Below are 24,095 nucleotides of genomic sequence, written 5' to 3'. Positions count from 1 at the left end.
TTCTCAGTGTCATACCCCAAACCTTCAGTTTTGGCTACAGAACAAGGCAAAGGTGCTGTGAGTTGGGGAGTTGCTGCCCTCCACTATAGATGGCAAACTCCAATACAGAAAGCAAATCTGTTGGAAAGCAGAGCTTAGACTCAACTCCATTTAGCAGAGGGTCAACAAGCAAGTAAAGAGGTCCTTGCAAGCATAAACCCCACTGTTTTTTCTGCAGGTTCAGCCACAGGAGGACAACAGCACAATAGACAGAGACAGATCTGCACAGGGGTGATCCAGAGCCTGAGGGCTGCCAGGAGGTGATTGCATGCCGTGAAGCCACTGCTCAACATTTACTAGAGGAAAGGGAAAGCAACTCTAATACTTCCCAGCAGAACCAGTACCTTCCTGAGCAGTGTCACATGTGACTGAAAAATACAGCAGGGGCTGCCCAGCAGACTCTTCAGACAGCAGAGCCCTGACCCAGCAGTCAGAGCACACCAGGCTGAAAACATGCAAATGCTTACTGCTCCACAGTCTGCCTGGAACCACTGAAAGCACTTCCCAGTATCTGTATTCTGATGCTTTGAAGGAAGGACAAGACTGAGACAATAGGGCTGAGCCAGTTTCCAGTCCCTTTCCACAAGCTCCCATGAGAAACTGCAACTCTGTGCTGCATGAAGCAAATACAACTGCCTCAGACCCTAAAAAACCCCCAAATTCCCTTGCAGAAACCCCAACTGCCCAGCAATTTGGAAAAACCCAACTGTCCTACAGGTGCTCCTATTGCTCTCAAGTCTTGTAAGCCATGCAGCATCACTGTAGGGCAACCAGGCATTTACAGCTTGTTCAGCCCCTCCTGCTTCCCTGCTCCCACTGCCCAGCCCTGGGAAAGAACGGAGATAAGGGGAGTGCTACAGAAAACACAAGAGCTTAAGAAGGCTGAGATTTAGTGGAGATAAAGGGTCTGGGTGTGTAAGCACACACCACTGAAACAAAGACCACTGCTCAAAGAAGAGTGGGCATGTGTTTTGGTATGTGCCCAGGGTGGGGGCATAGCACAGGTATGTCATTTACTTGGGAGGTTAAAAACAAGTTTAAGCAATAGCTGCAATGTCGTTCCATGGTGCCACAGGATGGTGAAGTGTGGCCAACTGGCCTTACCATGGAATGGCTCATGGATGTCAGAGCAGCCCAACATGTGCAGAGAGGGGCTCCAAGACTCAAATGAGTGCACCACAGCCAGGGGTAACCACTTAGGCATCTCAGGCAAAAAGCAGCAAAGAGGGAAGCAAAGCCACATGGGTCCTGCCTGCAGCACCCATCCACCCTCCCTGCTTCTCTACTGAGCAGGCTGCAGCACCTGCCTTCACCCTGGTTTGGGTGAGCAGCATGTGCTGGAAGAGGCTGGATTTCCAGCTGCATTTGTCAGCACAGGAGACCCAACCTTTGCCCACATTAATGGTAACACACAGCTGACTCAATTTCTTTGTGCAGTGCCATCATCTCCGGTGACAAATCTTGAATCCTCATGGTGTGAATTTAAACTACACTCTGGACCATAAACGTGGTGGTAGAGATTGGGTGTGGGACTGGGGAAAGGAAAGCACTGGTGTAAGCAAAACAAGAGGTATAAAGCAGCATTCTCCTCTGTTTTGGGCTGATGGTATCATGAACTCAGCCTCAGCAAAAGCTCCCAGCACGTTGTTCTAACAGCTGTACAGATCTGCTACCAAAATCGGCACAGATAGCCTTCTTCAGCCAACAAGCCATGTTAATGACAAAGTGGTGAGGGAAGAAAACAAGGAATTAAAGGGACAGGAAAATCCCACCTCCAAACAACATGGGACTTGCTGTATCAAGAGGTGATCCCCTTTCTGCACCCAGCTCTGAGGGCTGGAGGGAGCCTGCTAGAAACAAAACTGCAGTGACTGAGGATCTACAAAGCCCAAACCAGTTCCAGTCTCCTACCTACTAAATGTGAACCAAGCATTTCAGCTGCCAGCCCCAGGGATAACAAGGCAGGAATAATGTTTCAGTGTAGCCTTTACTCTGAGCACACAATTCCCCAGGCTCCTTAAGACATAGTAATTTTTCACACTGTTAAGAGGAAAGCAAACAGCTTAGACATTTCTGTTCCAACATTAGGCTCTCAAGCACATATCTTATCAGCACAGCTTTTGCAGCCTTTCTAAGCTCTTTCAAGACTTTGACCTTCAGAAACCTGGAGAGGGGGATGGAAAACCCCTCTATTCACAGTATTGAAAGCACAGCACATTTTCAAGAGGACATTCCTACCATCCAGTGCAAACAAATGTTCCCAACTGTAAATTCTACGAGTTGTTTAAACTACAGCAAGTAATATCAACCCAGGTTCACTGTACAAGACAACTTAAATATTCTTAGGAGTTTCTGGGCACAGCTTACAATTCAAATGGAGAAGCCAAACAAGAGAATACACATCTCTGCTTCAGACAGCTTACAAAGTGGTTTACACTCAGAGTATTACAAACACAGCTACATCAGCTAGGACCACAACCTTGTTGGGATGGTCTCTACAAAGTATGCTAGGAGCTGTACAAGTGTGAGACCTGCTTCAAGACCAGACATTCTAGGTCCTGCAGTACTACAAATTCAAACAAAAGCTATGAGAGGGCTATAGTAAGACCCTTTTCAGTGCTGACAAAGCCTTGCTAAATCTATTCAGGAAGACCCTGGCTAAATCATGGACTTGAATAAAAAAAACCCACCTCTAAACACAAACCCACTGGAGTCCCCTTCCATAGGATATAAATAGGATTTTATGCTTTAGACACTGGATGAGAGTTGAAACAGCTCCTGCTCTTTTTGTGGTCAACACTGAGTTCAATGTCTGTGACGTTTCCAGAGCTTTTTTGGGGGGGCTGGGGCAGCAATAGAATGATCCCACCACAACAGACCTGCACACAGATACCACCTCATCTACTATGACTAACAAGTAAAATCTTCTGTCTTGCAGAGCACAGTAGGCAGAGAAAGGTGTTAAAGCATCAGCCCAGGTGTCAGCCCAATTCATCAAGGAAAAGCTGTCTCACCCTCTCTATGCAGCCCATGAGCCCACCTTCCCAGAGCTCCCTCATTGCTTTGGCCACACCAAGGAGTCAAAACCCAGACACTGCAATTCAGTACTTCTCTTGACACCATCATTACAGCTTTGAATTTGTTTCACAAAGACCTTCAGCAATGGTGGCAGGGCTTGGGTGTCACCAAGAAGAGCCTTGAACTACAACATGCTGAATGGTGCAGGAACAACCATCTTAACCACACAAGTGAATTCTAGAGAACACAAGCCTGGTGCAAACTCAGCTATTAATTCACTTAAAAAACCCAAGACCAATTGAAAACTTGGCAAGACGTAACTAGTATGGCTGTGACACAGCAATTTCCCATCAAAGAGATCACTTCAGACCCAGCCTGTCTGCAGCCCACCCAGATTTTCTCTTTCCTTGCATTCATGAGGTAAAACAAAGAAAAATCCCAATGTCATGCCTTTCACTTCTAGGGCTGCAGGAAATCCACTCCAAGTCGCCTGCCAGCGTCAGCTCCAAGGGTTTCCTTGGGCTGTCCTTTCGGTGACAAGGAGAACAAAGCAACCTTGGCAACTGGCCACACTGCAAGCAAATGTTTCCCCCATTGCCTTGAATGGAGTGGATATCCTGTCACAAACCTGCGTGCATGGGAAGGGTGAGGAGGGGAAGGAAACGGAACAGGATGAATTAGCTAAAAATTGGCACAAAGTGAGAGGTCTCAGCTTGCCACCAAAGCCACTGAAAGGCTTTTCATTTTAAATGGCCAAATGCCAAAGATGAATGACTCATGCAAACCTCAGGAGTCCCAGGTCCTCTGGAACTCAAGAGCAGTATACCTAAACCCTTCCTCCGTTGGATTTGGAAGAGGATATGGATTCTCCATCTCTGACACCTTATTTCTGTCTGCTTCTGAACCCAGTTCTAGAAGGTGACAAATGTCATTTCCATTCTGCTCTCCATTCCTTGTCTGTCTTTACTTCCACCTTGTCCATTCCCAGGGCCAAGTAGTTTTGAAAGGCCCCTTTCTGGACCACTGTCAGGCAGCAACTCCAGGTTCTACGTGTACAGAGAAGATCTGGCTCCAACAGGAAAAAAAGGTCTCCCTTGCACTGTGTGTTAGCTCCCTGCACCAAACCCAACTGAGCCAAGCTTACAGACATTTCAGCAACGTTGCTTTTCTCTAATTCTTCTGCATGGTTCCTGCACCCCTTGACAACACTGGGTTTAAAGCTATAGCTGTTAGCAGATTTCAACAAAGCCAAACCCAACACGTGGGAGCAGGTTTATTCTTCTAACAATCTGCTTTGGAGCCATACACCACGTTAGCATCTGTCAGCAAGTTTCCCCACCATGACAGTGCCATTCAGAGCACAGTTAGCTGACCCAACAGCAGTGCATACCAGGGCTGCAGCAGGATTAGCATTCCCAATGCCACTGCTAACACCAGCAGAGCCGCAGCTACGCCAGTTCCTGCTGCTGGTTGGATGTACAAGGCTCACGAGAACACAGGGTTTGTACTCAGGATCCCCCAAGAGCCCCCTTGTATTTACAGTCCCAGTTAGGGACTTGCAGCAAGTCTACTCTGAGGCAGAAAGCAGTGACTGGTAAAGAAAGAAAAAGAAAAACAAACCCCATCCTGGAGACCAGCCAAAAATCTTTGTGCCCACTAAGTTTGGATGGATGCAGACTTTGCAAAAGCCTGGAAAAGGATTAAGGAACAGCTTTAGCAAACAGCCAGGACAACAACAGTGAAGCCATGATGAAGCCAGCAATACAAGTTTCTGTTTGCAGTCATGAGCCTGTGTTTACAGTTTGCAAATATGTGCAAATACCAGAAAGCCATTCTTTTCCTCTTCTCATCAGAGCTTGGCATCACATGCCTTTAACTGGATCCAAGGGATGCCTACAGCAGCATGCCAATTGGTTTTTGGTCAGAGAGCATGCTCCAGTTCACAGTGACAGGAACTTGTAGGAACCCATAAATAGAGCTCAGCTGAGTGTGTGTGTGAGGAAGAGCTCTGTGTCAAAGCAGGCAAAGAAAGAAACAGGAGACAGCAACTAAATGTACACGTGAAAATTGTGGCAGCTCTCAGGGTTTGGTTGTTTGCTTGTCACTGCACAGGTTCTGCAAAGAATCGCTGACAAGACTCAGGATGCCGAGCAGAAGATGCAAAATTATCCTCAGACAGAGTGCACCAACTGGACCCAAGTTATGCACACAGGCTTGCCAGTAACTCTGCTCCAGCAGAGATGGGGTTTTCAGCACACAGAGGTACAATGGTAAAAGCTATAATGATATGCAAATCTTCTAGGATAAAGGAAACTTATTCTAATGGAGACTGTTCTATCTCCCAGCTGACCAAGCACACACCATGCAACACAAACACATCCCTGCAACGGGAGCTCAGACAACAGAAGCCTGCTGGCAGAGAACCACAGCTTCAAGGTAGATGTGGCAAAGGACAAGAGGCATTACACTCCCTGACCAGCTGGGAGACTCGTGGCACCCAGGAACATTTTGTTATTCAACAGAGGGAAGTACAAGACAGTCAAACTACCATCCTAACACTGTCCTCCAGGAGCTCTGACTGACAAGCCCTGGCAAGCCTCATTTCTGTAGCAATTGCTGGCCCCTGTTACCTGCTCATCCTCTCTTCCAGACCTCTGAGTAAACCTGTCAGGAAGAAGTGTGTCCCCACTCCTGCTGCTCCAGACCAACCTGGCATCCCAGCACTGGGCAGGTAGTTTGTTACCCAGCCTTCCTGGCATCATGCAGGTGATACCCAGTCCACCTGGAGAAAACCTAGAACACATGACAAATCATCTCTGAAGAGGAGGGAAACTGAGTCCCTAAGCACAACAGTCCCACCTCTGGTCTCCCTGTCTCTAGGTAGCTGCCTTGCCAAAGCAGCACTCATGGGCCAGGTTGGGATCCTTGGAGGAAACAGGCATCTTGCTTCCCATGCTACACAAACAGGAGCTGGTACCATTCAGATCCACCTTCCATTAGCTGTGACCTCATCTTAACAAAGGCCTTTTTTTAGTCATGCTTGGCAAGTCCTCCTCAAAATAACATCATTCCTCCCATCCTTGTCAGAGTCTCTGGTGACCAAAGTAGCCCCAGGCCACTGCCCCACCCTCACTTTGTGCAGTCATCCACGTGCCACTCTCAAGACCTTGTCCTCCTCCTCCTCAAATCTCTCAGTATGACAAATCCCTGTTCCAATCTCTTCTCCCTAATCATCCCCTCAGCACATCTCCAGAAGCAAAAACTCAGTTACTAGGTCTGTGTGAAGAGGCCACATTTCCCTAATTAGCTGCCACTGATCTCAAGTCTACTCATAAGCCATTTAATAAAAGGCTGCATGTACCTCTCACCCTGTGTCTTCCTATTAGTCTCCCTTATTTTCTGTCAATCAGAAAGCAATGCACTATTTATTGCACTGCTTCACGTCACACATAGGAGGGAAGGTCTGGAATTTGAGGAGTGCTGAGGCCAGGAAATGCTGAGGATCAAGGCTGGGCACAGCCTGGAGGGCCATGTTTATGACTATAATAAAGGATAAGGCAGAGATGAAAGCAGGGCTGAGCCAGGCTTGGTAAAGCATCAAAAGAAAAGTGCAGGGGGCTAGAATAGGCTTGAAAGAGCAGAGAAGCTGACTAGGCAGATGATCAGAAGTGTATTTAGCATCCTCTCTGCCAGCCCAATGGATCTGAGCCAGGGCATAGCTGTGCTGGAGCTGTGGAGGGCAAGGTCAGCTCCTGGAAACCTGCCCCAGGAAGCAGGAACAGCCCACTTCAGGGGTTCTCATTGTGAGCAAGGCAAATGTCAGGAAATGACCTGACCGTGCAATGACACAGGCTGAGTGTTATCTCCCAGTTCACACCTGTGTCACACAGAGCAGGACTGGCAGCACCTCAAGTCTCACAGCCCCCAGCTTCAGCAGCACACACTCAGGTGTGCCCAGGGCATGAGTTCACTGGCAGTCAAGCACTGCCCACAGTAGTGAGGGATGCTGGCACTTGTTGGAGGAAGACAATGGACAGAAGAGAAGGGCTGCACTGGGCCAAATCCAGAGCAGTCCTGGGAGCTCGATTCATTCTCTTCAGCAAAGGATTCTGTACTCATTGGCCTGGTGTTGTACAGGCTCCAGCACACAGGCTATGCACACAAGATGTGTTCCCATTTCACAGATGGGACAAGCCAAGGCATAGTATATAGAGTCCTGATCTAGACAGTTCTGATGTGTTTTAACTTGCCTGGTACAACCACAACCAAGCTGTCCAAAGCTGACCCCTGGAGCAGACAGACCTGCACACATTCACACCCGACTCCAGGCACACTCTTGTCTACCAGCCCATCCAGGCAGACACTTTCCAGGAGAAGAACAAGAATAGGTGGTTTGCTTTCCAGCTATTCATTGCAAACTAAAGCCTCCCATACGCCAGCTTTTAGCTCTCCTGACCTCTCCCCAGCTCATGCTTGCCCCGAGGCTTTCTCTCTCCTACTTTTTGAAGGATCCCAGGGAGCTGAGTGCAGGAATGGGCAGCCTGAAGGGAAAGGGCGAAGCTCCATCAGCTTCTCATCACACCAAAATCAAAACCAGGTAACAATATCCAGGGAGAAATTATAGTGGAAATCTTGCACCACTTTTTAGAAACAGAGTAATTATCCTTTCATCAGTTGTTACCTGGAGCTGTTCAGGGGTGTGGGAGGAGGCTGAGGCTTATTTTAACACCTGAATTCTCGGGAGCTGATTCAGGTCTAGGCAGAGCAAGCACAGCCTCTGGGAAGATTAAGCCATTCAAGCACAAGGGTCATTCGTGCCAGATGCAAAGGACGGGCAGAAATCCCCTCCTTGGAAGCCACAAAAGGTGCCACACTGCTGAATGATCTGCCCAGGGCCTCCTTCTCCCCTGTGAGTCTTCTCTCTGCTCACAGCCCAGCAGACGTGAGGCATGGCAGGTCTGGGAATCAGATATCAGAAGAGAAATACCTCTACACACTGCAGCCCTGGAAAACTGATCTTAAGCAGTACTGCTTCATGACTTAAGCAAACACAACATACAATTAAAATTCATGTGTCAGTCATGATTTACCTAAACTAATATTCTGCACATCATCACCCTTCCAGCGAGCAACAACAGCAGTAACAAGGGAAAAAAGTCTCAGCCTTGGCTGTTCTGGATTGAGAAGTGAATGTAACATCCAACTTGTTTGAAAGGGAGAGGATGGGTCTGCTCTTGCTGCCAGAGGAGACAGATTCCCACTTAATTAACAACCAAGCAGTCCCTTCCCACTCACCCACACAGTCACTGGAGCCAGGAATCCAGTGGAAGCTGGCAGAAAGCTCAGAAAGGTTGAGATGGGGCAAGTGAAGGCAAAAACCCCCTCACCTTATCAGCACAGAACAACAAAAAGCTGCTGGTTGGGGTCAGGGGAACTGCAGCTTTGAAGAAAACAGAACAGCCTTCACAAGTTATTTCAAACAATAAAGGGGAAAATACATAAGGAGAGCAGATCCATACACCTGAGCTTTGTGCCAGCTCCTAGTCCTGAGCTCACAGTCACACCTTTTCTGCTTTTCCCAGAGAAACATGACAAACATGCACCCTGCTTCCACTTGATGACCATGGTAAACTACAGCAGCACTGAACTGTGGAGTTAAAAGGGAGCCACAGGCTGCTTCAGGTAGAGGAAACTACGATTCTGAAGCCTGTAAAGGGACAAATAGAGACCTTGAGCTACTTTTGGAGGATCTTGTGGCAATTGCAGAGGACTCTGCAGAGGAGGAGAGACTGTAGGCTCAGCTGTTGAAAGCAAAAAGGATTTCTGCTCAGCCTGCTTAATGTGCTTTATTTTTCATAGTGCTTTTGCCCAAGAGGTGGAGAACAATTTGAGAAAGAATGTCTTTGTCAGAGATTTTACACCCTGGTCCTTTACTTCAGGTGCAAAAGCTCACAATAAATGTCCCTAAGCCCTCCCCTTTCCCACAGCATTGCTCCAGCACAGGGAAGACCCGGCAGTCCTCACAGGAAGAGAAATCAAGAAAAGTAAAAGCTACTTAAAAAACAATCTGAAGCTTTCACCCATTCTTGCAAAGCTCTGGGAAAAACACGTGTCAGGCAGAGGAGCAGCCTGTGGCCACCAGAGAAATGGAAGCTGTGCACTTCCCAGCCATGTGTGCTGGGGAAAATGATGCTGAGGACACTGAAGGAATGGAAGGGACTCACTTCAAGTATCCTTCTGTGTACAGCAAGAATGAACATGGATGGCTCAGAGGGAAATGCAGGCAGCAGCTGCATCTCCCAGAGGTGGCAAGAGTTCTCCCAGCAACTGAAATGAAGGTGCAAAAGGAAGAAGGTGAAAGAATCTTTTCCACTTTTCAGCTGAAAATTTTTCTTGGGTGAGGATCATCCCTATTTCACACCAAGCCTAGGAAAAGCAGCCACTAGGACAACAGCTCCATTCAAGAACCAACACGAGCTCTCTTGGGATTTCATGAGTTTACTCAAGAAGGACCTTTCAATTAATTAAGCCAGGGAATAAACACCAGGTTCATCATTGTGCTAAAGGCTTTTGTTGGGGACAGGGAAGTAAGCCTCAGCACATCAGTTTGTAAGGCTTTCCTTCCAGCTGCCTTTCAGAGAGGGCTCCTGAAGCTCTCCACCAGCAGCTTCCATTACTATTTGAATTAAGTTACCAGTAAACTCAAGAGGTACTTCTCAAGGCACCCAAAAAGCTATTGATCTACTCCCTTGCTTAGACACATCTTACAGTGACGACAAAACACACCTTCAGAGCAGCCCAGGAGCTCAGCTCAGTCCTTTTCATTTCCTTTCTATCTTCATGAATTACCAATGAATTAAACTCTTTTTTGTCCTTCTTTTTAACCCTAAAGGGAGCCACACTGTAAGCAGCAAGAGCCTGGAGCTCTCCAAAGGAGGAGACTTTGTCTTCTCTCCTTGGTGGCAGAGGTGAAGGGATGTGGGTGTTTGTTGTTGGTGATGGGTGTGTAGGTGATGCTGTGTCCTCCCTGTGCCATTCAGTTAAATACCTTCAGGGCAAAGCTCCCTGCAAAGCTTTAAGTCTGAAATTCTGCTGTTCTCTAGTGTCACCAGGGCCAACAGACTCAGGGGAGGGAGAGGGAGACAAGGGATGCTATCCAGCCACTTTCTTACTGCAGTAATTAACCTCAAGCAAGCACTGGCACGAAGCTCCTGCTCTTGCATGACTGCAAGCATTCCTCTCCACAGCATTTATCACAAAACCCCAACTCTCCATAAACATCTCTGGGAAGGGCTGGCCTGGGTTCACCTTCATGCAAGGAAGATGTCAGGCCCTGGCAGGAAGCCAACCATTCATGTTTCTTTAAACCTCCTGATTTTTGTCAGCTCTGACTCAAACGACCTTCTTCAAGAAAAAGAAAACAAAAAGAGAAAGAATCTTCCCTCACACCCTTTCCTCCCCTCCACCCTCTGCAGCACTTCATCACAGCAGGATCACAGGGGACAACTCCCATGGCAGCTGTGAATCACAGCCTCCTGTCCCTCTGCTCCCTGCACAGCCCCTTTGCAGCAGAGGCATTTCCCCATTTCCAGCTGCTCTGGAGTCTCTGGGCAGGACAGCAAAGAGCCTGGAGCTCAGCCTTTGCTCTTTAAGAGAGACAGGATGGTCAGTTCTGGGGACAAGTCCAGATTATGCAGCAATACAACACCACACAAGGGTGTCCTTCCACCTTGCAAAGCCTGAATTGTGCTTCCTCAGTGCTGGAATGGATTTTGCAGCAAATCCATGCAGTGGCCCAGCCATTCATCCTGAATACACTAAAGCTTTAAGCAGAAGCTCATGATCAAAACCAAGGGGGAAAAAATTCCCTTTTCACACTCCCATCCCCAGCAGCTGCTAAAATCCATTTAAGCTTTCCTCCTTGGAGCTGTTTGCTGTATTTCTGCCCTCAAACAGGTCTGACATGGGAACCCTCAAGTGAATTCCTCTCTTCCAGCTTCCCCCTCCCCAGTTCTGAAAAGAAAATGCCTCCTGCCCACAGAGGCAGGAACACACCCAGCACCAGCAGGAGCAACTCAGAGCCGACCCCTCCAGCAGATAATCAGACACAATCTCTTCCCATGCTGTAGCAGGAGCTCTGATCTGCCACACTGATGAAGCTGTTAAGATTAGGCCACTGCCAGCACTAAGATGACATGATGTGAGTGTTTAATACATTCAGGCCAGCTGGGTGGCCAGCCTGAGCCCTCCTTTAACTTACTTGCTGGCTGTGAATATTCCTTCCTCTCTCTCACAGGATAACATCCCAGCAAGCTCCCAGACAGCAAAAGCAAAGACCAACAAGCTGCTTAATTCACTGCCCTTCTCCCACTTGCCACAGCGTTGCCAAATACTGGAGAAATCCAATTCCAGCTGCTAATTAAGCACTTAGGGCTTGAGAGAGATGAAGACAGCAGGGAAGCACAGCAGTGAAGGGAAGGGGTTGATCCCATAACCTCCTGTGCCAGCTCCTGGTGTGTCTCCACTAAAGCACCATGCCATCAGCACTCAGGATCCACCAAGGGACAAAAGCATTTAGTGACCCTCAGTTCCTTAAATTAAATCTTAATTGGTCCAAGAGCTCCCTAGAGAGTTGCATAGAGCAAGGAGAGGCCTTGTTAGCCAGCCAAAAGCACCCTGCTCTCAGATATGCCTTTGAAGGTGTAACCTGCCCTCTTCCACAGGTATCCAAGGAATTTGCAAGGCCTGGCTGCCAGGTGCCCAGTCTGATCCAGTGCTGGGTCCCAAGAATCCCCCTTTTCATCTTCTATCCTTTCAACCAGCCTCACCTTCAAAAGGAGGAAATTACTAATTCTGTAACATTTCATCTCATTTCTGTTGCCAGACCTACCAACACAAAGGAGGGAAAAGCAAAGAACCAACTCTCATCACGAGCATAAACAGGTTATTATAGCAATTACACACAATAAGGGCATGTATCGAGAGGAAGCCACTAAAAGTGGGCTGAAGCTTTAGACTTGTGCTCCTGTTGAGACCAGCTGGGCAACTATTTACTTTGCAAAGGTGGCAGAGCAAGAGAGGGTCTGGGAACCCAAAGAAACTCCCACCAGATGAAGTAGATGCAACCTAACACATATGCAAATTTTGTTACCTGCCTTGCAGAAACAATGGTGGGATCCTGCTCCCCAGGGTAGTGAGAGCAAATACACATGCTTGGGAGAGGAGGGCAGAAGGAGAAGGTAAAGTTACACCAGCTCACTTTTAGGAGTACTGCAGGCCCCTCAAACTATCCCAGGCTCTGCCTCCCAGCACTGCAGGCTGCAAATCCTCAGGTGAGGCAAACACAGCAGCTTGCAAGCACATAGTGCAGCTGGGTTAGCTCTGGCCTAAAGCCTGAAAGTTGCCACAGAAGACAAAGAGAAGGAGAGCTCTCAAGGAAAGTTGTCTTTGAAGAACCCCTTTCCAGAGAAGCAGTGAAGGATCAGAAAGCTGCACTGCAGGCTGGTCCTTGGTTGGAGGAGGGACTGCAAGTGATCCACCCAGCACACCCCTGCCAGCTGGGAAGTGTCTAAGAGACACAGCAGATGCCACCTACGTCAACTAACGGGATCAGCACACTGTGTGCAGCCCCAGGAGGCTTTGCCCACACAGCTATTATGCCATGCATGATGTGCCCCAGGGTTAGGGAATACTTTGCTGGTGCTGTGTATAGCACAGCTTTAGATAGCTGGCATTCATGGGAAAGAAATTTGTGGAAGGCATCTGAGAGGCTCCAAGTGAGTGCTACAGAAGGGCAGGGAGCAGATCAGAGACAATCCTTGCGACTAAAGTGTGGCTGAGGCATCTAACAGAAGGATATTGTTATTGATACATCCCAGGCACCTATAGCTGTAAAGCTGGAGCCAGGTGCCTTACAAACAGTTGTGACACACAAGCCTTTACTCCACCAAAGAAGGTGAAAAGAGCCACTTGCAAGGTCTTGGCAAAGCTTCAATGCCTGACAAGGCTTGAAATCACTGCAATCAGTGCAAGCTCTTAAATACAGGGGCAGTGCAGTCCCTGAAAGGCTGCCTGAGCAACCACAGCAGCCAGGTTTCCTGTGCAAGAGGTGAGCTGTCCATGGCTGCACAACTGCTTCATCCCACACACCTTCCAACCAAGCCTTCCAAACAGCCTCTGGTGCAGCAGAGCTGGCAGCAAAGCTTGGGGAAATACAGCAGAGGAGGAGAAAGCCCATCCCTACCAGTTCAAAGGAGACATTCAGTAGTTAACTGCTAAACTGTTACAGACTATAGAGCAAATGCCCCAAATCCTGAATTACAAGGGCTAACAGCTGCCAGCAGCAGCTGGGGCTCCAGCCAGAGAGGAGGCTGCACTGGAGGAACGGGTGTCTCACAACCCCCCTGCCCAGAACTGAGGAGTTCCTCATCTAACAGTCAGAGCAATGACCCCAAACCAGAATGCAGACCTACATCCTGCAGCCCTCCATGTCTCTGGCTTATAACATCTTCCTGCCCCTGCAGCTTCAGCCAGGACATTTTTTCTGCTGCTTTTCTCTAAGCAGAGGAAAGTCTGTAAGAATAAGCCATTACCAGAGGGAGGGGTTTGCGGATGAGGGGGCTGTGGGGGCTGGCAGCCCACTACTACAATGTTCATTCTCTTTGACTTGCCAGCAGTAGAGACCAAACATCCATTGCCATTCTTTGGCTTTTACAGGAAGGACTTCAGCATAGACTTGCTGGTTTTTTTGAAGAGTTTAAAAGCTCCAGTTAAAGGTTTTTCAGCACACCATTAAATTCCTCAGGGCTGTATTTTCATGTTCTGAGGTGAAGCCTTGCTAACCATCCCTCTTCAGGAGCCAGACATCCTCTTCAGGGGAATGGCACCTGCATAGTGCCATATGTTTCTGTGAGCAACTCAACTTCTAGGAATAGTAACAGCCAACAGCACAGACTGCAGTTAACACCACAGACAGACAAAGAGCTTTTCCCTTCCACAGCTCAAGCAGAGCCCTGTTACCAAATGAATGGGTTTTAAGTCACTTTTCCAGTAAGGACCACTGAAGGATTTTAGAAGCAGAGGGGAAAGTGCTTGGCAGCATGGTCTACAACATAACTGAGAAGGACTTGGCTTACCTGTCCGAGGTCCAGGGTGACATTGACCTGGTTGAACTCCAGCCCCCGGGAGAGAGGGGGGCTCTGCCACCAGCGCTCCGTCCCATCGATGGCGTTTGTTATGGGGTGGGCTTTGTTGCTGTTGGCAGAGGAGCAGATGTCACAGTACTGGCCCTGTTGGAAAGTACAGAAATAGCATTTAACTGTAGTTAGTAAAACCTGAGTCCAACTCAGAGCCAGGGGAAGTTTCAAGAACTGCTTACAGGGACCTGCACTGCATTCCCCTCCCCTATCATCAAGCTAAAAGCAGCTGCACACAGACCCATGACATTCCACCACTGGCCTCTGTGAATCACCTATTCAAGCAGCAGAGCAAATCTACACAACCTTCCACACAATAACTTACAACCAGAACAAAACATTTCCCCATATAAACAAACATACACATAATAAACGAAATACACATACTGAGAGTCAACAGGAGATGGGCAACACACAAAATCCACACCTTGTCCCAACATAGCCCCAGTAGTCTAGTTTTGCCTGTTACCTCTCCCAACTACTATCCTTATCTCAAATTCCAATCTCCAGTGCCTCAGGCCCCATGTTGAATGCCAAAAAGGACTGTCAGGGTTTAGACCCATCTAGGAACAAAGGACCACCATCAGCCAGCTCCTCCTCCTCCCAACAGAAATGGGAAGAGGAAAGTACTGAGGGACTTTGGAACCCCCTAAGAAAACAGAGGGCTCACACTCCACTTCCAGTCCGGGGTAAAACAGACAAGACTACTCAACTTATGGAACAAAAATTAATTCAATCCACCATCAACCAAAAAGTAACAGAAAATAAGACAGAGTGGAATGATGAAGATCACAACTAGCCCTTCAAGACCTCTTCCCAGGCCCTGATCCCAGTGCCTTTCTCTCCTCCCTCTGCAGGCAGGGCAAGGGGGCAGGGAATAGAGGTCCAACTCTGAGCCAGGAGATGTTTTGAGAATTGCTTACAGGGACCAACACTGCAGCCCACTCCCCCTGTTACCAAGCAAAAAGCATCTCCACACAAACCCATGACAACCTGGCACATCACAGCAATTCAGGAAATAAAGTGTCAGCCTGATAAAGCAAACCAATACACAAACTTTGTTTGCAATAACTGAGCATGGATGGAAAGATGAACAAGAAAGAGCTCAAAACCCCCACAATAACCACCTAGTACAGAATTTGGATTGCTCCAAGAAGCATCCTTTCTGTACTTCAGATATGCACTGAGCATGGGTAAAAGGACTCAGACACAAGGAACTGGCTGCCAAATGCAGAAGGGTATGCAGAGGGAGAAGCCACACTGCAATGGAGAGAAGTAGCTCAAGCTTCAGGGCCATCTATTCTTCTGCTGAGGCTGCCACTCACACTTCTGTTGACATCCAGAGATCCTGCCCCAGATCATTCAGCCATCCCTATAGATCCAGACTGGCAGCTCTGCCCAACTCCCTGCAATCTGTTTCTTGTAGGCCTATTCATTTCACAAGTATAGTCCTTTCAGCTGCATTTTCAAGCCTCATAGTCTAGCAGCCAAGTTCCTTTTGCTGGTGATGCTGCAATGCAAGGCCAGAAAGGGACAGCCTCTGCTGACAGCTGGCCAGAGACCTCACTGCAAAGCTTTTCTGCCTTGCTTTTGTGGTTCGAGTGGCTTTGTCAGCTCCATGGACACGCTGCCAGAGAAAATAGCTCTGAAACTTTAACAGCACCTCCTGAGCAGGATCAGATAAAGGCCTGAGCTCTTAGAGGCAACTCTTTCATCTCCATTTAAAGCACAAATGAATCTGACCCATTCTTAAGGAAACCTGCAAATAGCCCTGAAAATTGCTGAGTTATTTGTTTTGTGGAGACCACTGTTCTGTCACTTAAATTGTTGCTACAAATGGCATAGAAGGGATCAGTGTAATGGGCAGCTTTCCTTTTAAAGGTGCAGTTATTCTCAGGCAAGCAAGCTGCCTTTGCCTGTCCCAGTTACAGCCTGAGACACGCAATCTCCTTCCTGCCATACTCCATCTGCATCCCTCCAAGGTCTGTAGTAAGACAGAGACACTACAGCGAGTGTGTGATTTTCCAGATGCCTCAGACTCTGGAGGAATCTGAGTGGAAAGGAAACAGATTTCGCAGCATTCTTCCCCACAGCCACATGCTATGTTTGCAGGCAATTATGCAACACAAATTGTCCAACCAAGAACACCTTTTAATTAACTCTGGAGATATGAAAATAGCAGACAGGGAAGCATAAAGCCAAAGAGAAAGGCAGTTGAAACCATCTAGGTAACCCTGACACCTATGCAGGGATCTCTTGCTGTACAGAAAGGTCAGGACAAGGCTCGTTTGAACATGCAGAGGGAAGAGAGAGAACAGACCAGCTAAAACTGACCCAACTCTTCAGCTCAAACCTTTAACAGGAACCGGTGCAACAGGTTGTGTGGAAATTTCTGCTGCACAACACCGAGGTGAGGGGAGAAGCAAGGCAAGGTTATCCAACAAAAAATACAGTGTTTTCATACTTTACATTCTTGCCACAGGTGTGAAACCATTTTGAACCAAGAGTTCATGCTGATGGGCGACAGTCAATTCAAGTTTAGCACAAGGGGACTAGAAGTTAGGATCAGCTACTCCACATTTGCAATGCTGCTGTTGGCTCTCCCCTGTGCTTTGCAGCCTGCATACATTAGCTGCCACTGGGCTGGGAACACATCAGCAGCTGAACTCTGTCATTAAAAGTGCAGTTACCCTCTCTGATGCAACAGTTGCTTGTTATTTCCTACAGCCAGACCTAAACCTGAGGAGGATCATTTCCAGTTATTTGTATTTCAGAGCACTTGAGGCTCCTGCACAGTGCGTCAGGTCTCTACAGGGAACAGAGAAGTTCTGACATCAGCAAAGGATTTTAATTAAAAAGCAATTGCAAGCCACAGGCTCACAACAGGTTACCAGAGCAGCATAGGCCCAGACATCACCAAGGTACACCAAAGAAAGAACTTCAGCAATGCAAGAAGTTGCGAGGCAGCTTAGAGAACATAAAACTGCCACTATCAGGGCAAACTGCAAAGAAGAGAGAGATAAGGAGAAGGTTTGAATGGAGGGCAGCTTCCAGAGACCTGCAAGGCTTGATCCTCTTCCCAGCTCATGTCAATGAGAACTTTGAAGTTTCCCCTGAGTATAAAGACCAGCCTGGCACCCCGCTGCCATGGCCTGCCCCAGGGACAGCCCATGGCTTTGTCCCGATTTATCTGGCCCTGCCGTGACCCAATCTCAGCTCTCCTCACCTAATTCATTGGAAAACCACAGGGAGCATGACACAGCCTGGGATGCTGGGGGTGCACTAAGAGGGAAGGAAATGGGGGCAAAAAGTAGCATTTCAGCTAAGCAAAGTGCATGCTTGCAAGCTGTTATGGGGCTGTCCTCACAGGTCAAGTAACTGCTTGCAGAACTGAGCAAGTGCCATCTCACCAGGTGTATTTTCTGCAGGCAACAGCCATTTGTTCTAGAAGTACATGTCCTCAATTGCAGTTAAGCCACTGAACTCCAATGCTACCACATACATCATCACAGAAAAGACACATACAGGGAGGTACACCACCAAATGTCACCTAAACCACAGAGCCCTGGGCTGAGCCAGTCCCTTCGTGCCACGCAGCACCACGGACAAGAGACATGACGCAGAATTAGGAAGCACTGGGCCAGGTGGTCACTGGGGACTGTAGGATATCAAAAGAGAGTGCTCCTTAATTCTGAGATATTCAGGTATGAAATCGCTTCAGATCTTATCTGCTGCCAGTCCTGGGAAGAGGGAGAGAGCAAGACTTCTGACAAGTGCCAACTCAGGCAACTGTTGCTCAGCACTGCAATTCAACATGCAAGGAAAGAAAAGGCAGCACCTATTTGAAATCAGTGAGGCCTGTTGCATGGTTTTAAACTCTAAGGTCTACAGTTGCTTCAATTAATGCTAGTAACTTCCCATGTTGTTATACCACTAATCTCCTGAAATAAGCAGTCACCGACAGTCATCTACAACCCTGCCTCACTCTGACAGCAACAGCCTGCAGGCAGCTGGGTGGGATGGGGAACACGAGCACAGCCCCTTGGAAGACAGCTAGAGGCACCTTTAGTAAAGATTGATTAGAAAAAGAAGCCTATAAACTGTCCTTTGTCTCATTTTCAAGACATTATGATTAAGGTAGAATTTCCCACACTGATTAGAATGTGGAACAAGGGAAGCAAACCTCTAGGGCAAGTGTCATTCAGCAGACTTCAGCATCACTGTGCATCACATTCTTGCAGGCTGAACACTCCCCACCTCCTGTATCTCAAAATGCTGTCTTCTGCCAAAGACCTCTGAATAAACCAAGGAAACTCCTTTAAAAGGTTTAGACTTCCCACATGCTGTGACAAAACCACTGCAAGTGCCTTTAGGTCAGCATTATTTCAGACACTTAAACAATTGTTGACATTAAGACTATCACACTTTACAAGTCAATGATCTCCCTTTCCTGAAAGTCTCCTACAATGTCAAATGAAAACAAGCAGAAAACAGAACTCACTGAACTCATTGACTCGTTGATTGTAGGAATATTTACACTAAGCCTTTAGTCAAGCAGATGTTCCTTCACCACCACAGCATGTGGAAATCCCTCAGAAGGTCCCAAGAGGCATCTTTCCAAAGTTCCTGACCAAAACCCCCTTTACACTGCAGCCACACCACGCATGACCAGGTGATTGGAAGGGACTGTGTCTGGTGGGACACACAGGCAGCGAGGACATGAATGGGGAGCTCGTTATTGTCACTTCGGTCTGCTCAAATTGAACATTTCCCTCCCACCTCCCTCATTGCTTTAGTCACCCGGTGGTGCCAAAACCCCCAAAGGGGATGAATTGGGAACTCTGACCCCTGCTCTGATGCCTCCTGTTTCCTCCCCTCCCTTCTAGGTGCTGCCTGTGGTCATGGAAAAGCGCCACTACAAAAGGATTTTTCTAAAGCTTTCAGACTGACCAAAGCCCACTGGCCTGGAAGCAGTGCTCAGATCAAAGTGGCCCTGTGCCAAAGCTGCAGAGGGGATGGGAGGGGGCTGTTGCAGAAATCCATGGCTGAGGAGCCCTGGTCAACAGTCAGGAGGACGTACACACCCTGTAGAGCCAGGAAAGGGCTGCACTTGAAAGATGAGTTACAACTGCTCCCAGAGCTGGTACAGACTGAAGAGTTTATTATAGTCTCCAGCATGTTAAACAAGGCAGAGTGGCCAGAGCACAGGTGGACAGATGTAGAGTGATAAATGCATCCTCACATCTGCCAGCTTTTCCAAGCCATCCTATCCTAGTTTTGCTCAGCATTCACATCTGCAAGTGCACGTTGCAGCAGTTACTCGTTTCCTTTCCTCACTGCCTTTGCCTCACTGTAGGCACAACTACTGCATCCAGGTCCCTGCAGTTGTTTCCTACTAGTACTTAAAGCAAAACTTGTTCAAGACCCATTATTTTACAGTGCCAAGTGAAACAGATCACTCTAAAAGACAGCAAAACTCAGAAGAGGGTATGTCAGCTGCTTGCCATCCAGTAACATCTTCAACAATTTCTACTACATATGGAATAAAATTCCATGTTGCAACCACACAATAGCCAGAAATTCTTAGTATAGCACTGGCTTAGGAGAGTGTGGACAGAATGAGAAAAATGCTTTAGAAGTCATCTTATAAACACCAAGAAAGGGTCAGTCTAAGAAACTGACAGTTTTCACTTGCTCTTCCTTACTATTATGGACAACTCTGTTGCTCCCCTGCAACAGGTGAGCTGGCACTGCAAACCTCCCAAGGAACAAGGAGAGAGTGCTGAGCAGCAGCTGGGGGCTCCGTGGCAGACTTTGGGCTGTAAAGCATTTCAAACCCGAGCTGCTCTTCCCAGCTCAGGCTGCCCGGAGGGCGGCAGCGGGTCCCGAGTTCCTGCAACTACAACTCCTGATTTACAAGCTCGTTTACAACTGTTCTTTCCTCTTTTCAAGTCAGGGATAGCTGTTAAACTGCACAGCAGTTTTTAACATCTACATTCCTGGCTGCAAGCTCCCTCTGCTCTGCTTAAAATGAGACCCCTCAGATAAGCCACCTGACATTCACTTTGTAAAATTCACCCTCTTATCTTTCTCCTCTGCTCATCCAAATGTCCCACTGATCACATAGGGAATGGTCAAGACTCATGAAGGTAAACATGATCAGGTTTATCGTACACTGATTCTCTGATTGGCAGAGGAAGTTAGAAGCCGGTTTGCCCAGTACTTTAATCAACATAAAGAACTGATAACTTTAAAAACAATGCCACGGGGAACTCGGCAAGCTGCATTTTACACGTGTAACTTCTCGCAAGGCTGGGAGAGAAAAAGCACGTGGTTCTCCTCACCCCACTGCTCCAGGGGACTTCAGATGGGCTCCCAGCCCCGGTGGACAGGCCTGGGCAGGGGAAGATGCCCTGAGAACAGTCCCTACCTGCCTTTTGCTCCCTCCCAGTGCATCTCACCGCTAACCCACCGACCAGCTGGCTGCACCAGCTCCACACCAGACGCGGCTGTGGGGATGCCGGGCGAGGGGGGATGCGTGGGAAAGCACCTGTGATAGCGGGGGCCGTGGGGCCCTGCACGCCGCTTGCTCCCCCACCTCCGAGCTGCCGCCCGCTTCGCTGCAGTCTCTGCCCTTCCCTGCCCTACCAACCCCCGGTTGTGGCACCAGCGATGGCCGGGGGAAGCACAAAAAGGCGCCCGGACCCTTCTGCACCCCCTGGCCGGGCGGTGGCTTCGCCACCCCAGCCAAGTTCCACCAGCTACCCGCGCAGCCCCTCCCCCGGCCGTACCTGGATGGTCTGGTTGGGGTCCCCCCCCGCCACCGGCCCCCCGACCAGTTTGCAGTAGAGATCCTCCACGGCGCGGCGGCTGCCGGCGCCCGCCGCCTCCTCGCCGCAGGTGGCGGTGGCGGAGATGCGGGTGCCCTCGGCCAGGTTGAAGTAGGGCGGGTGGAGGCTGTGCCCGTTCACATCGCTGGGGAAGGAGGCGGGCGGGCGGGCGGCGGCGGGCAGCGCCAGCAGCAATAGCAGCAGCTGCCCCGGCCTCGCACCGCCCCGCTCCGCCGCCCTCGCCATCTTCACCGAGGCTGCCGAGCGGCGGGGGCGGGCAGCGCGTCCCGGTCCCGGTCCCGCCGCCCCGGCTCTGAGCCCCGCGCCGCCGCGGACGCGCTACTTCTGCCCCGGCGGCGGGGAGGGGCCGCCCGCCCCCTGCGCGGCCCCGCCGCCTTTAACCCTTTCACTCAGCGCCGCCGGCCTCTGTACCCCTCACCCTCAGGGATCCCCTCGCCCTGGCGGCTCCCCGGGATTCCCCCCAGCCCCTGGGATCCCCCCAGCCCCGCAGGAGGAGAGGCCAAACGGCGTGAAGTGGTTTCCCCGCTGCCCGGGAAAAGGGGGGACAGAATCCTCCGGGAAAACAATGTGCCTTTTGTATCTGCGGGGCTTTGCTGCCTGGTCGCGCTCGCTGGTGTTTTTAGTACGTGAAACTCCATTAACCGATAGATGGGTTTATCTCCAGGAAAAACTCTATTACTAATTAACAAAACAGCAAAAGGCTGCACAAAATGCAGTTTGCTCACTTCGGCGCGTGCTGGTGGCTCTCGTTAAAGCTGCACAGTGAAAACTCCACTTTCCCCCAGAAAGGCTTTGCCTTCTCACCTAAGGGGGAAAGCGCAGCCCAGCGATAACCCAGCCTCCCTCCCATCCCTCCACTACCCACGGACAGTTGGTCCCTCCATGGGGTGACTTGCAAGGACACACACACTGGCAGGTCTTTATATACTACCAGGGGGAAGCCACTTTTTGGATAAGAAACCAAACATATGACAAGAAGTTATCCTGAACAATACATGAACTAACTCCTCAAAACACTCCTCTGGTTTTCCTAGCACAGACAGACTTTCTTTAAAACCCAAGAACTGAATGAAATGTACCAAACATTGTGCCTGAAGTGGCCAATACTGTTTCTTTAAACTAGGAAGACACAGAGCAGACTGACAGGGATCAGGTCTGGACTCCACACAGTCGGATTACTTGGGTATTTGAACCCCATAGGAAGCAAAACAAGCTCCTCAGCGTGTCCAGGTCTTCACAGGCTGCTGCTGGGCATTTGCTCACTGCCTCACATCATCCTCTTTGTTTGTCTTCTGTGGACAGCCTAGCAGGAACCAGCCCTCTTGGCAAAGTTACTGTCTTAAGTGTGAAAGCTCTTTTATTTTTAATTGAAAAAAAAAAGGCATTGTGATGTTTGCAGCTCCACAGACTGCATTTGCATATGGCATGTACCTGGCAGGCTATGCAATTATTTCAGCACATTTAAGGGCTTTTGAATGATCCCTTTTACTGTATTTAAAGTGCTGTCCATGGGCTATCATGTGGCAGCACAGTGTAAGGTTACAGATAACTGTACCTTAGGGTGGGAGCAGAGCCCAGGACATGCAGTGTGCAGCAGACACTCGCAGCCCTCCAGCTGGGTGCTGCTTGGGAAAGCTGCTGGGTCCCAAAGAGCTGCTGGGTCACAACGTCAGGAGGTGGAGGACTGCACACTCACGTGCTCTCATGAACCACGGAGCCATCCAGTGCCAGCTGTTGCTCTCCTGGCACTCCACAGAGTGAGATTGAATTGGCATGACATCAGGACTGGTGTAGGCTGGGTGGTGAGGGGTGCCTGGTTCCACATGGCCAGGAAGCACTGGAGCACAGCCGCCAAGCCCATTCAGTTAGAAAGACTTCCTAAAGGGCTTTCAGACATCTTTTAACCCCTTCCTGCTTGTCTGTCTCATTGGAGATTTTTCCCCTGCTTTCCCCACTTACTGCACGATTTTATCACTCAGCAGATGAATGTATCCTTTAAAAGCTAAGCAGAACCTTCGTAAAACAAATTCTTATAAAGAGAACAGGCAGTCTTTGCCCTTTACACTGTGCCTGAAAACAAGTAGCTTGCTCTGGGGAAAGTGGACCAGTCATCTTTGAAAATACTTGTGCTCTGCAGTAATGGTTAACTAGCGTGGTTAGGTACTGGAGACCAATACTCCAGGGCACAGCAATTAAAACTTCCTTAAACTTTATCAAGGGATGTATTTAATTAGCTACTTACACTCTGTAAGCACCTGTGAATATGTGAAAAGAGTTAACAAGGAAAGCAGGGCACAGATTAGGAAAAGAACATTCTCCCACCCCCACAAGAGAGCTACAAGGCAAAACACCATGGCCAGTCTAATATCTGTAATCCTTCTGACGGTGTGGTGTGGCACGTAACTAATCACCCCTCCAAAATGCAATTAAGGAAAGTGAAATCACAGTCAGCACGTGGGTTTTGTGGCACAGACTCAGGAGGAACATGCAGAAAAAAATGACCCTTCTGCAGTGTGAACACAGAGCTACTCCCTAAAGGCAGTTTGAAGACTGGAAACGTACTTGTGCTCCCTGTACTGAGGGGATCTCAAGTTCTCCAACAAGTAACAGAAATGGTTTAAAGAAAGAAGATTATGAGTTGCTTTCTTTTTTCTCAGCACAGAAAGAAAAGGTAGAGGGTTTATAACATAACTAAACATCTAATTTAGAGGTTAACCAAAAAGCTGAGGTTAACAGCTTGAACTCCTATCCCAATGGCATCCCTAGTCAGCCACACAGAGGAAAACAAGACATGTGGGCTAATCTGGGCTGGACACAAGTCCCATTTGGTCTGACATCTCATCTGAGAGCCACCAGCAACAAACATTTCAGGTGAAATCCCCTGTGGGTCTGCATGGAATGCTCTGCTCCCTCCCAAATATGTCCCCTGACCTATAACAGCTAAAACTTAGCTTGAATACTGAAGCTTTCCTTCCATTTAAGAAGTTTTCCC

At 48.8% G+C, this 24,095-nt stretch overlaps 1 protein-coding gene across 3 annotated transcripts in view; it reads right to left on the bottom strand.

Moving 5' to 3' along the window:
* Nucleotides 1-21,382, bottom strand: part of LAMA5 (laminin subunit alpha 5) — an 88,719-nt gene extending 67,337 nt beyond the window's left edge. For all 3 annotated transcript variants that reach the window (XM_062009221.1, XM_062009222.1, XM_062009223.1), the window contains exons 1-2: nucleotides 21,044-21,382; nucleotides 14,193-14,345 (exon numbers count right to left, since the gene is read on the bottom strand). In XM_062009221.1, coding sequence (XP_061865205.1) covers nucleotides 14,193-14,345; nucleotides 21,044-21,328 — 438 coding nt within the window. In that variant the 5' untranslated portion in view covers nucleotides 21,329-21,382. The remainder of the gene's footprint in view (nucleotides 1-14,192; nucleotides 14,346-21,043) is intronic.
* Nucleotides 21,383-24,095: the final 2,713 nt, after the last annotated feature.

The sequence above is a fragment of the Colius striatus genome, chromosome 16 (assembly GCF_028858725.1).
Source record: "Colius striatus isolate bColStr4 chromosome 16, bColStr4.1.hap1, whole genome shotgun sequence".
Lineage (NCBI taxonomy): Eukaryota > Metazoa > Chordata > Aves > Coliiformes > Coliidae > Colius > Colius striatus.
This window is presented reverse-complemented; position numbering and strand designations above follow the sequence as displayed.